Source organism: Hippopotamus amphibius, chromosome 12 (genome assembly GCF_030028045.1).
Source record: "Hippopotamus amphibius kiboko isolate mHipAmp2 chromosome 12, mHipAmp2.hap2, whole genome shotgun sequence".
Taxonomy (NCBI): Eukaryota; Metazoa; Chordata; class Mammalia; order Artiodactyla; family Hippopotamidae; genus Hippopotamus; species Hippopotamus amphibius.
Window position 1 is genome coordinate 80,612,874 of NC_080197.1, and position 12,350 is coordinate 80,625,223.

At 51.5% G+C, this 12,350-nt stretch overlaps 1 protein-coding gene across 2 annotated transcripts in view; it reads left to right on the top strand.

Annotated features, from left to right (window-relative positions):
* The first annotated feature begins 9,543 nt into the window (after positions 1 to 9,543).
* CACNA1C (calcium voltage-gated channel subunit alpha1 C) overlaps positions 9,544 to 12,350 on the top strand; it is a 475,916-nt gene continuing 473,109 nt past the window's right edge. For both annotated transcript variants that reach the window (XM_057703176.1, XM_057703175.1), the window contains exon 1: positions 9,544 to 10,088. In XM_057703176.1, the coding sequence (XP_057559159.1) occupies positions 10,040 to 10,088 (49 nt within the window). In that variant the 5' untranslated portion in view covers positions 9,544 to 10,039. The remainder of the gene's footprint in view (positions 10,089 to 12,350) is intronic.

The following is a 12,350-nucleotide window of genomic DNA, read 5'->3' on the forward strand; positions in this document are numbered from 1 at the left end:
TCCTGCGACTGTAAGGCTCAGTGCCCTAGATGGGTTGAACTATCAGTACAAATATTATTAGTATACAATTGAGCAAAATGATAGAAATGTATCTCTTAAAGAGAGGATGGTCAGAGGGGTATGGGGCCTGATTAAAGGAGGCTTTCTGTACACAAGTGTATCAAATGCCTCCAACTTTGGTGCCTGGAGAGACTCACATCACAGGGAAATGGACATGGAAGGATGGGGCCGGTGGTGGGGGGGTGGGGAGTGGTGACAGGTGTGTCTCTCCTCTGTAGTGTGGGAGATGGTTGGCTGTGAAGGGTCAGAAGAGAAAGGACAACCTCTGCCCCAGGTTGTCCTCTGACCAGTGTTAAGATTGAGCACGTAGGAAATTTGAGGCTCTGGAAACTGATTCCATTAAAATCCATTCATGTACCACATGGGTTCCTCGTACAAGTTTGAAGATGCCCTAAACTACTCCAAACACTTTCCAAGCCCCCTTGGAAAAGTGTCAATGTGTGTTGATTTACCCACATAAGAATAGTTTTCATAAGTTATTCAATATAAATATAGGCATAGGATATACGTATACATATAGCTGATTCACTTTACTGTAAAGCAGAAACTAACACAACATTGTAAAGCAACTATACTTCAAAAAAATAAAATAAAAAAAAATTGAGAGAGGAATAAAAAAATATAGGCATAAATACAACTGTACTTTCAGCAGACTTAAAGAAGGAAATATGTTTGGGGGTATTTCATCTGTAAAGTCAGTTGAAGTGGATACTGTCATTGATTTACTTAGAACAAATAAAAACAATGATATGCTACATAAATTATAAATGCTCTCAATATTCCTCCATCACAAGATCTTTATGGTTACAACCTTCCCTCTTATGAGTTAGAATCATTGACTGATTTTATTCTTGGAATGGAAACCAGTTCAACCAATCAGGACTTGGTGCTTCTCTAACCACACATGGGGGCACACAAAGAGTTGTTGACTTACATCAGTCTGCTAGTCAGGATAGGCAATGGTACATGCTGGCAATGACACATGCTGGCAATGACTTCCAAATTCTTGGAGCTTAATACCATAAAAATTTATTTCTCGCTCGTGCTATATGTCCAGAAGGGGTCAGAGGGAGAGGCCCTGCTTCACAAAGCCACCCTGGGATCCCAGCCGATGGGTCCTTCTTTATCTTGTAGCTGCTCTATCTGGACTTCGTGGCATTACAATGGTCCTCTCATCATCTCAACCTGAAAGTGACACATATCACTCTACTCGCGTATCACTGGTTAGAACCAGCCCAATAGTGTGTCCAAATACAGGTGAGAAGGGTAAGCTTCCATGTGGCCAGAGGGGAGGAAAGCAGAATATTCTAGGAACTAAACTGTAGTAGAAGTTTATATTGGTATCACTGTATAAGCAACATTAGTCGGTTTGGGAAAAAGTGGTTACCAAGGTTTGGTGATGAATAATGAAGTAATAAGGTTAGCGTCATTGCAGGTAATGATTATAGAAACAGGGTGGAACATGGGAAGGGAATTTGAATTTCATATGCAATATGGCAAAACTGGTAAACTTTGAAGGAATGACACTTGTCTTCAAGTATGACCTTGATCTAAGACCTCTCCAGGGCAGAGGCTAGTTCTGCAGGGTTGTATGAAGAGATGGTTGGGAGTGTCCTTCCGTGCTTGAAAGCTGCCAAGTTCTTGGTTGCACCAGGCTCCCCCTGACTGTTGGCCGGAAGTCATTTGGTAAGTTAACGATGGTCATCTCCCAGGAGGCATCTTTCTTTGTGGGCCACGTAAGCCCCCAGGCTTGGCTTTGTCTGAGTTGGTGTATTATGAGTTGGTGTATTATCCTGATGTATTATGGGGCATTGAACTCACTGTAAGGGTGGTGATGATTAGTGATAACTTCTCCACCCCCAGGACTTAGAAAATCGCCTTTCAACAGCGCAGAAGACAGAGTGACTAAGCCAGGTCTAGTACCAAGTGGATTCAGCCAGAGGGCATTTGATTTTCCTTCCTGAGAACGTAAATATTTGGAATGACTCCTATCTGTATGTCCTGTATTAGTATTCCTATAGATTTGATACTGGGAAGGGATTGCTGTGGCTTGACACAAGGGCATCCCTATAAAAGACCACTCAGAACAGGGCACCATCTTTAAAAATGAAGTTTAGGAAACAACTATCCTTTTTTGTTTAATGAGGTGCCCTTGCCCCAAACGTCAGGCAAAGTGTTACCTGACCTAGGTCAGATCAGGAAGCAGAAATTTTCTAGTCTAACATGATTTCTGATATTGTAGGAAAGTTAGCTGGAAATTAATGCCATGGAATTCTAAGAGGGATGCATCCAAAGTGACACTTCAGGAAAGAATAATCTGGAACACAAATACGAACTGAGCCATCACTTTTTCTCCATCCGCGAGCAAGAAGGGGAGGAACCAGGGGTCAGAGAGAGAAGACGTTAGGTCGAAAGTCAGCTGAAATATCAAGGGAAAGGTGAAATGACCAAGAGTTATATTAGTAGGAGGGCTGTGAATTGAACAAGTGTTGACAGCTGACTTCTGATGGCCAGAGAAAGGTGTTTACTCTCAGGACCATGTTTGGAAGATAACTGAGAACTCGGGATGCATTCCAAAAAGGCTGAAGGAGAGAAGAGAACATGTGTAAAGCTGGTTAGAGGAGGAAGATTCTGGAAGGCCTACTGAAGGAGGCACCTTCTGGGTTATGTTGAGAAAACAGTTTTTCTCCATCCTGGAACAGTGAGGAAGGTAAAGGGATAGGGAGGCTGGGTAGCAGGATGAGCTTTGGGTTTAAAGTCAAGTCCACTCCCATTGAGAACAGACTTGTGGTTGCTGAGGGTAGGGATGGATTGGGAGTTTGGGATTAGCAGATGCAAACTATTAGATACAGAATGGGTAAACGACAAGGTCCTACTGTAGAGCACAGGGAACGAAATATACAATGTTTCCCCACAGAGTTGTTGGAAATGTGAGATTGAACACTGAGGAGAAGGGGTGCCTTCTACGTAGGCAGCAATGCTGGGCTTATTTACCACTCACTCAAGTCTTAACATATGTCCATCATTTCCATTGTATAAATCAGAGAGAGAGAGAGCAAGCCAGAGGGAGGTTGCCAAAGTTTCCATAACTAGTAAAGGTTGGACGTGGAATTCAAATGATGCAGCGAAGGGACTCAGGGCGTGTTAAGGCTGTGTGTGGGGTGAAATGGTGGCCCTTCAACATATCTGTCCACGTCCGACCCCCCGAACCTTGAGAGTGACCGTACTTAATTACCTTAAGTATCTTGAGAGGAAGACGTCATCTTGGCTTATCCAGGAGTCCTAAATCCAATGACAAGTGTCCTCATGAGACTTGACAGGCAAGGAGGAGGTGACAGGACACAGAGACAGGGTGGGGAGGGATGCGGTCGCAAGCCAAGGGGTGTTTGCGGCCACCAGAAGGTGGACGAGGCAAATGGACTGCCCCTGGTGCCCCTGAAGGGAGTGGGACCCCGCCGGATTTTCAACTTTTAGCCTCCAAAACTGAGAGACAAAAAATGTCTGTTGTCTGAAACCACCTAGCATGTGGTCATTTTTTGGATAGCCCTAGGGACACTAAGACATATGGGAACATGTGTCCATGGTGGCTTTTGAGCCCCTCAGAAGTGGGCAGCTGGGTCTGAAAGGGGCTGTGGGGTTTCTTTTGGGGTCAGCAGGTCACCCACAGGAAACTAACTTCCCCAGGGCCTTGATGAGAAGCTAAGAAAATCATCTCAACCATTTAGCTGTTTCCTGCATCTCTTTGCAAAGAGCTGCAGGTGATGGGGCCCTGTGGCCCTTAGGTCCCGTTTTGCAGAGGAGGAGTACCTGCCGGCTGTGTGAGTCGACCTGGACTGGCGTCTTGCTGATGCAGAGAGAGACCCACACGTGGGGTATGAAGTCTCCCACCGGGTGAGCCAGTGGCCAGGGGCAGGCCAGCCACCGTCTTGCTTCTTTCTGTCTTGGGTGGTCAAGTTGCTGGAAATCACAGGGTTAGGCGTGTTCCCCCTGTTGTCACCGCTGTGATCTGAGGATGCTGTGGAAGGAAGACGGAGCCCCCGTCACCTTCAAACACTCTGGTCTCCCCTCGGGATTGAGATGTGGCTGAGCTGTTAGGAGTGTTTTCCTTAAATGCAACATATACAGACAACTCGGGGGGCTGGCAGGGATCTGGTCTGCCCTGAGGCCTCTGGACAAGCAGGTGAGGAGGAGAGGCTCAGTGTAATGTCGAGGTCAGTCTGCACCCTCGTCGGCCCTTCCTCCCCCTCCATTTTAGTTCCGGAGCCTGAAATGTCTCATGTAGAGTGGATCTGCATAGACCTGGGCTCAAATCCCAATTTTATCACTCACTGACCAAGCAATCTTGGGGAAGAAAGCTAACCTCTTAGCTGCCGTTTCACACCTGCAGATCGGGGGTAGTCAGGCTCTGTGGCCGGGATGGGGAGAGGTCAGTGCCCACAGCAGCCACACGACACGGTTTTCTTGTGCAGATGAAGGATAGTAACGCCCTGTACACACATCCTACATGTTTCACCCAGATTATCTGATTTAATTCTCACCCTACCCCAGAGAAGGAGGTACCACTGCTAGCTCCATTTCCTAGAAACTGGGCATCAGGAATTGAAGTCAGTGTCAGAGCTCCCATGGCTCAGAGCAGGGAGAGTCCAGCCCTGTGCCTGGCCCGCCTCCAAAGACCAGGCTGTGAACTGCAGGTGTTGTTCAATGATGGTGAACTCAACTAGTGTGAACTCAACAAGTGTATGCTGAGGGCACCTATCTGCTGGCACTAACTACTGACTCATGAAAACATCTAAGCAAGGAGCCTGGTAAAATGTGGGAGTACTGCTCGGGTGCATCCTTAGGTTGATGCAGGGAGCACATCGAGTAGCGGGTGAGCAGCTGATTATAGGGCTTCGACCTTGCTGCGTGGGTGGGGGGCGAGTCTGCGGAGGCTGCTGCCTTGGTATTTGAGGACAGATGGCTGGGTTCAAATCCCAGGTCTTCCAACATTTGTCAGCTGTGAAGACTTCAGCCAGCTAGTTGACCCTTCTGTGAAATGACCCTTTTATAACACAGCATAGTACAGTTGGCCCTCCATATCCATGGGGGGCTGTAAAGGGTGTAAATTACATTCTGGGGAGCAAATGACTGTAATAGTCTTTTTTTATATAAAATTGAAGTATAGTTGATTTACAATATTGTGTTAGTTTCTGGTGTACAGCAAAGTGATTTGGTTATACATACATAAGTATGTATCTACTCTTTTTTGGATTTTTTTTCCATTATGGTTTATTACAGGATATTGAATATAGTTCCCTGTGCTATATAGTGGGTCCTTGTTGTTTATCTATTTTATATATAGTAGCGTGTATAAGTTAATCCCAAACTCCTAACTTATCTTTCCCTCCCTTTCTCTTTGGTAACCATAAGTTTGTTTTCTTTGTGAGGTTATTTCTGTTCTGTAAATAAGTTCTTTTGTGTCATATTTTAGATTCCACGTATGAGTGATATCACATGATATTTGTCCTTCTCTGTCTGGCTTACTTCACTTAGTACGATCATCTTGAGGTCCATCCACGTTGCTGCAAATGGTATTATTTCATTCTTTTTTATGGCTGAGTAGTATTCCATTGTATAAATTGTATAAATATACCACATCTTTATCTATTCATGTGTTGATGAATGTTTAGGTTGCCTCCCCATGTATTGGCTGTTGTGAATGGTGCTGCTACGAACATTGGGGTATATGTATCTTTTCGAGTTAGAGTTTTCATTTTTTCTGGATATATGCCCAGGAGTTGGATTGCTGGATCATATGCTAAATTTGTTTTTAGTTTTTTAAGGAACCTCCATACTGTTTTCCACAGTGGCTGCTGTAATAATCTCTTACCGTTATCATTTAACCTACATTTTTTGTTGGATATTTAGATTGTTTCCAAGTTTTTCACTCTTACAAATGAACCGTAATGAACAAATACAGTACACTCTTCCAAAGGAAATATTTGTGGTCATTTAAGGAATCTTTTCCGGAGTGAATCATGCACTCAACAGTGAGTGTCCCTATATACCAAGCATTATGCTTTGCACAAAGAAAAATGAACACAGTTCTCTTTCTGAAGACATTTAAGATGTAGCGGGGAGGGGGGCAGAAAAAAGGCACATCCACATCCAGACATCATACCACACACCTCGCGGAAAGAGTGCACACACACAGCGCCCCGGGAGGGCAGAGGGGAGAGCAGAGGGGAGAGTACCTTCACCAGAGAGTCAAATCACACCACGAAAGACAGAAAGATCCCCCTCCCCAGCTCCCACCACCTCCCAAACCCCAATCTGAATGCAGGATTGTTTCCATTTGTCTCACCGAGAATCTCTTCCCTGGAAAGGAAGCACCGAGGGCTGTGTTCCAAAGTTAGAAGCTGAGATATGGGTGCTCATTGCAAGACCAAATACTTAGGACGTACCTGTTTCTGGAAGGGAGAGAACACGTTTCACAGCTGAAGAGAGAAGTGAAAAACGAAACTAGAGAGGCATGAAGGTAACATTTTCTTGCTAGATTTACACGGTGCCTACCTTGAGAAAAGCCTGGCTGTAAATCCTGCCTGTGCCCCTGACGCAGGGCACCCACTCTCAGTTACCTGCTTCCCTGTGAATTCCCTGAGGCACAGTTTGCAATCATTTTACTGTCACTTTAAGCTGCTTGGTCCCCCACTCTGCCTCAGCTCACCCTCGGTCACCCCCTTCGAACTTAGGATCATGGTACCAACATGTGTTTGGAGGCCCTCCTGGGCTAAGTCCAGGCTCCACAGTTTACCAGCCAGATGACTCTGGACACGTAAAGTCTCTAAGTCTCAGTTTCTGCATCTGTAAAATAGGGATAATAATCGCAACAGTAACACAAGCCTTAACCTTGCAACGAGGATTAAGGGAGGAAACACCAGTGAAACACCTCTCACAGCCCAGCGCACTCCACAGTGTTAGCTACGGGTTATTATTCCTGTACTGCAGTGAGGGCGGGGGTGGGGGGGCAAACTGATCTTAATATTAGTTTAAACAAATAATTGGATGCATGAGCCTCTGAAACATAGGCCTATAATGCACCCTAAATCTAAATAGAAGAGATATTTGGATTTGTGTCACTTCTGAGTTTCCCTCTTAGCTTGAAAATTGAGCATGAACACACCGGAATGGTAAAGAGGCCAGATTTCTCTAGACCACTGTTCACAGTAGAATGAAGATGACAGTAAAGCTTAATGCCTCTCCCATGGGCCTTTGCATTTTAAGCTGGGGCCCAAACCCTTGGCCAAAGGAATGGGGCTGGAGAGGTGAGGTTTCGGACCTGAACCAGGGCACCATTTTGATGCAGTGAATGGTGGCATCTCAGGCACACATCCACTCTTTCCACATGTATTTATTGAGTAACTACCCTCTGGCAGACATTGTTCTATACATTTGAGATAAACTGGTGAGCAAAAAAGACAGAGGCCTCTGCTCTCATGGGGTTTACGCTTTAGTGGGGGATACAGACAACAGACAATGCAATTGATGAATAAGTGGATTATGCAGTGTGTTAGACAGGGACTAAATACCAAATAAAATGTAGGGAAAGGGGAGATTGAGGGGCTGGTTGGTGCAGCGGGGGATTGGTTCCAGGGCCTCCTCTGATATCAAAATCTGTGGGTTCTCAAGTCCCTTTTACAAAGTGGTGTCGTTTAGTCACCCCCTGTATTCACGGTTCTATATCTGTGGTTGCGTATCTGCAGTTTCATATCTATGGATTCAACCAACCGAGGATCCACCCTTGTATCAGCAACCTGCAGATACTGAGGGCTGACGACTAAGTACGTTGTTCAGGGTGAACCTCGCTGAGAAAGTGAGATGTGAGCAAAGTCTTGAAGAAAGTGAGAGGGTTCATCAGGTGGATAGCTGAGGAGAGGGTTGCAGGCAGTAGGAACAGTTAGAGCAAAGGGCTCCAGGGGTGTGTGTGGGTGTGGGGGTGTGTGTGTGTGTGTGAGAGAGAGAGAGAGAGAAGCAAAGAGACAGAGGTGTTCCTGGAGAGCCTGGGGCACAGCTCAGAGACCAGTAGGAGAGGCCGTGAGAGTAGCTGTACCCGCTGCTTGTGCGGGTCCCTGGAGGCTGCTCTGAGGACCTGGCTTTTATTGAGTGAACTGGGGAGACCTGGGGGTCTGCACAGAGGGGTGCTGGGACGTGACCCTTTAGACGCTGTATTGAGAAGACACCAAAGGAGGTGTAGACAGGGGACACCAGCCTCTGCAGGAACTCAGGTGAGGAACGATGTTGGCTCAGACCTGGGGGTAGCAGTGGGGGAACTGAGAAGTGGTCACTTTCCTGAAGGACCAGATGTGAGGATGAGAGAAAGGAGTCAAGGACGACTCCAGGTTTTCGGCCCCATCAACTGAGATAGGAGGCTGTTGAGGAGCAGGTTTTGCCCAGAGAATAAGGAATTCGGCGTCTGGATCTGTGGGTTTGAGATGTCCGTCTGACTCCGAGTGGAGACTGAGTTGGCTGTGTAGCCTGGCGTTCAGGAAGAGAGGCCTGGGCTGGAGACACAAAGCACCATGGAGACGGGAGCTGGATGAGCTCTCCCGGGGAGGACTGCTGATGGAGAGCGGGGGTCTGAAGGTAGGAAGGGGGGCGTTTAACCAAGAGGGAGCTGTAGGCGCCCCTGACAGGGCTCAGGCAGCCCGGCTCTCAGGAAACCGGGCCTGCAGGGGGTGCCATGGACCTTCTGTGACTGCCTGCGTGATGGGGAGAAAGGTTCGCTGCTCTGGGAAGGAGAGGCGCTCAATAGATTCCCGCCGGAGTGGCAGAAATAATTAAGAGGAGAAGGTAAGGATATCCTAGAAGCACACATGCTCGGCTGCCTCGGAGGAATTAAGAAAGCCCGGGTCTATTAATCTGCTCAGACATCTGGGCACCGCTGCCTTGCCAAGAGGCTCCGCCTCTCGGGCCCTCTCTCTCTGCCCTGTCTCTCCCCATCCTCGCCTCTCCACGCCACTCGTGCAACCGCCCTGGTCGTAATCGATCAGAGTCGTGGCATCACGGCTCCTTTTGCTGTTTTGCTCAGTGGCCCGATCTGCAGAGACTTTAGGTGGGCACATGGCAGCCTCTCCAGGAATTGCGCGCTGGAGGCCTAGCCGCCGCCGTTGGGGCCGCGCTGGACGCGGGGGCCGGGGCGTGGCGCGAGGGGTGTGTCCGGGCCGCATGCGGGCCGAGGCGCGGGCGGCGGGGCGAGCGGGGGCTCAGGCCGGGGTCGAGTCGGTGCCGCGCGCCCCGCGCTGTGCGCCCAGCGCCGTGCGCCCGGCCCCGCGCGTCGCCGCCACATCTGGAAGCGTTCAGCGCGTCCGCCTGGGGCGCGCCGGGCGGGCGGGCGGGCGGGGCGGCGGGCCGCGGGGTGAGCGCCGCGTTCCGCGCTCTTGCCCGCGGCTCCCTCTCGCCGCCTCTGCAGAAACAGCGCCTGCCAGAGCGGCGCGCGGCGCGGCCCGGAGCGGCGGCGCCTTCCTGCCTCCTCGCCCTCGGGACTCGCCGGACCTTCAGGCAGAAAAAGCGGAGCCGGGCCGGGGAGGACGCGCCGAGAGCGGGCGGAGACGGCGGCCGGCGGGCCCCTCCCGCCCTGGGGTCCGCGCTCCCCTCTCCCCTTCCTCCTCCTCTCGCTCTGCCTCCCTATTTATTTTTTCAAATGCTGCGGCCGCCAGAGGTGCGGCGCTGAATTCTTGGAAGGGGCCCGGATGTGCTGAGGATGCATTACAATTTCACTGAAGGAGGCAGTAGTGGAAAGGATCAGTTTTTGGTGTTTGATGCAATAATGGGAATCAGGTAATCATCAGAAGGGAAGAAGAGCGACTGCAGATCCACGGCTTCCTCGAATTTTGCACGAAAGCCGCCGGCCTCGGAGGAGGGATTAGTGCAGACCCGCTCGGGGCGTTTGACATTTCTTCCTCTTTGTGGCTGCTGCTTCTTTTCAAACAATTCTTGGTCCATGGTCAATGAAAACACGAGGATGTACATTCCGGAGGAAAACCACCAAGGTAAGACTGGACCCCGCCGCCGCGTCCGCCGGCCTCGCCCGCGCGCCCCGCGGCCCCGGCCGGTCCCCGGCGTGCGTCCTTCTCCCCGAGCGGCCGGGGGCCGGCGGGACCCGGGCCACACCGCACGGGGCCCGAGCGGAAAATCCCCGCCCCTCCCCCGCCCGCGCCCGCGGCCCCCGAGCCGCGCGTCCGGAGAAATTCCGGGCGAGGGGAAAAGTTCCCAAGTGTCTGCTCCGGCCTCGCTGGCTCGCGCTCGCCGGGAGAGCCCGACGGCCGGGCCGGCGACGCCCCGGCCCCGCGGGCAAGGGGTCCTCGCCTTGCCCGGGCGCGGCTGGGAGCGCGCGCGCGCGCCCCGCACCAGGCCGGCCGGCGCCCCCGCCAGCTGCCCGGCGCCCCGGGCCCGCGCCCCCGCCAGGGCAGCACGCTCCAGGCGGCGGGTGGGGGCAGAGAGGCGGCTGCGAGTCTCGGCGCCTCTCCCTTCCGCTCTCCCCTTCTCCCCCTCTCCTTGTGAACCTCCCCCCCCATCTCTCTCTCTCCCTATGTCCCTCTTCTCTGCCTCACCTACACCCACCCACCTCTCTGGGGCCACTGACCCCCGCGCGCCCACGCCCCGTGTGTTCTTATTTGCACCCACATGTGGGCTAGCACCTGAGGATGTCAGCGGTTAGAATTCGGGCGGTGTGTGGGCTCTGCTTGTTCATGTTTTAAGGCAATAATAAAAGGGTGTGCCGAGCTCACGCGGCTGCACACTGTCGCCCAGTGTTTTCCCAGCATCTCCATCCTTGGCATCAAGTGTCAGCAGCTCCCCCTGAGAGGCGGAAAGGCTTTCAGGCAACTCCCCACTTCCTGGAAACTTTCTCCCTCAATCCCCCCCCACCCCCCCCCCCCCCCGCCCATATTAACAGGTTATTATTTTTTTGGCACTGCACAGCAATTAAGGTTTTGATGGAGCGGAGAGGACAGTCTTGCTGGAGTGTGGCCGCCTCCAGCTCCGGCTCTGCCTCCCCCGTGGCTTCCTCTGCCTCTGGGTGCAGGATCTGCCTCATCTCTCCCAGTTTCCCAAGCCTCCCTGTTTACACTCTTCCTTACAATCTCTTCCTTCTCAAAACCTGTCGCTGTTGGTTCTGCTACTTACTGGGCACATCGGGTGCTCCTCAGGGGACAGCCTGGTGGAGGGGTTGTCTCCACGCCTCTTCTTTCCAGCCTCCTTCCTGCATTGGCTCCCAGCCCCGCTATTAGCAGGCAGAGCCCCTACCTTTTAGAGCCAGAGGCCGCCAGGCAGCTTCCCTGGTCTCTGTCTAACCTGAAACTGGTCTCCAGCTTGGGTGGCAGTGGGGGGATTTTGGCCTCTTTTGGTGGAAAGGATTGTATCAAGGGTCGTGGGTTCTAGGGTGAGCCAGGATTTTGGGGTCACAAGGGCAGCTCTGTCTCCAGATTTCTCTACCCTGTGCCCCACCCCTCACCTGTTCCGTTCCCCTCCTGATGGAGCCTGGATGGATTCGGAGGGAGGCCAGGAGAGACACAAAAGAAAGGGTGATGTTTGTGAAGAGTGGGAATGGGTTTCTCCCCTCAGGGCTCCCAGCTCAGTCCAGGCCACGTCCTCACTGTCACTGACAGTGGCAGTGGCCTGTGGTCGTAATTATTATTCACGTGGTGATAATCCTCACTGGTTCACGAGGCCCCCTCTCCATGAAGAACAGACCCTTTTCGGCCCTTTCCTTCCTTCCTTTTGCCCCTTTTTCCCCTAGCACCCCCTCCCTGCCTGTCTACAGGGAGCAGACATTCAAAGTAGGAGCCGGCCCTGAGAGATCTGTGGGGAAGATGGAGGGGCCGGCAGCCGGGAGCGTGCTGGGCGCACTGCCTTCCCAGCCACACGCCACAAACACTATGGCAACCTGGATCCCAGTCCTCTCCCTTGAAGCCGCAGTGATTATATAATTCACGGAGCAGTTTTGCCTCCTTTCCTGGATGAGGTTCTCAGGTGTAAGAGCACCAGGACCCCTGTCTCCTGGTTATTGGCGTTGCTGGGGTCTTCCTGGGGCGGGAGGGGAGGAGGGTGACGGAGGTGGGGGTGCAGACCTGGAGGAGCAGGAATGTCTGCCAGGAAGGGGTTGCTGTGCTTCCTAACTAACAGGCGATGAAACGTACCCGGGGTTAGGGTTTCAGAAGCAGAGAGGGAAGAGGAGCAAATGATTATGTCGGGTGGTGACAGCTGAGTGGAGGCCTGAGTGGAGGACTGGCAAAGTTGCTGGGGGGACAGTG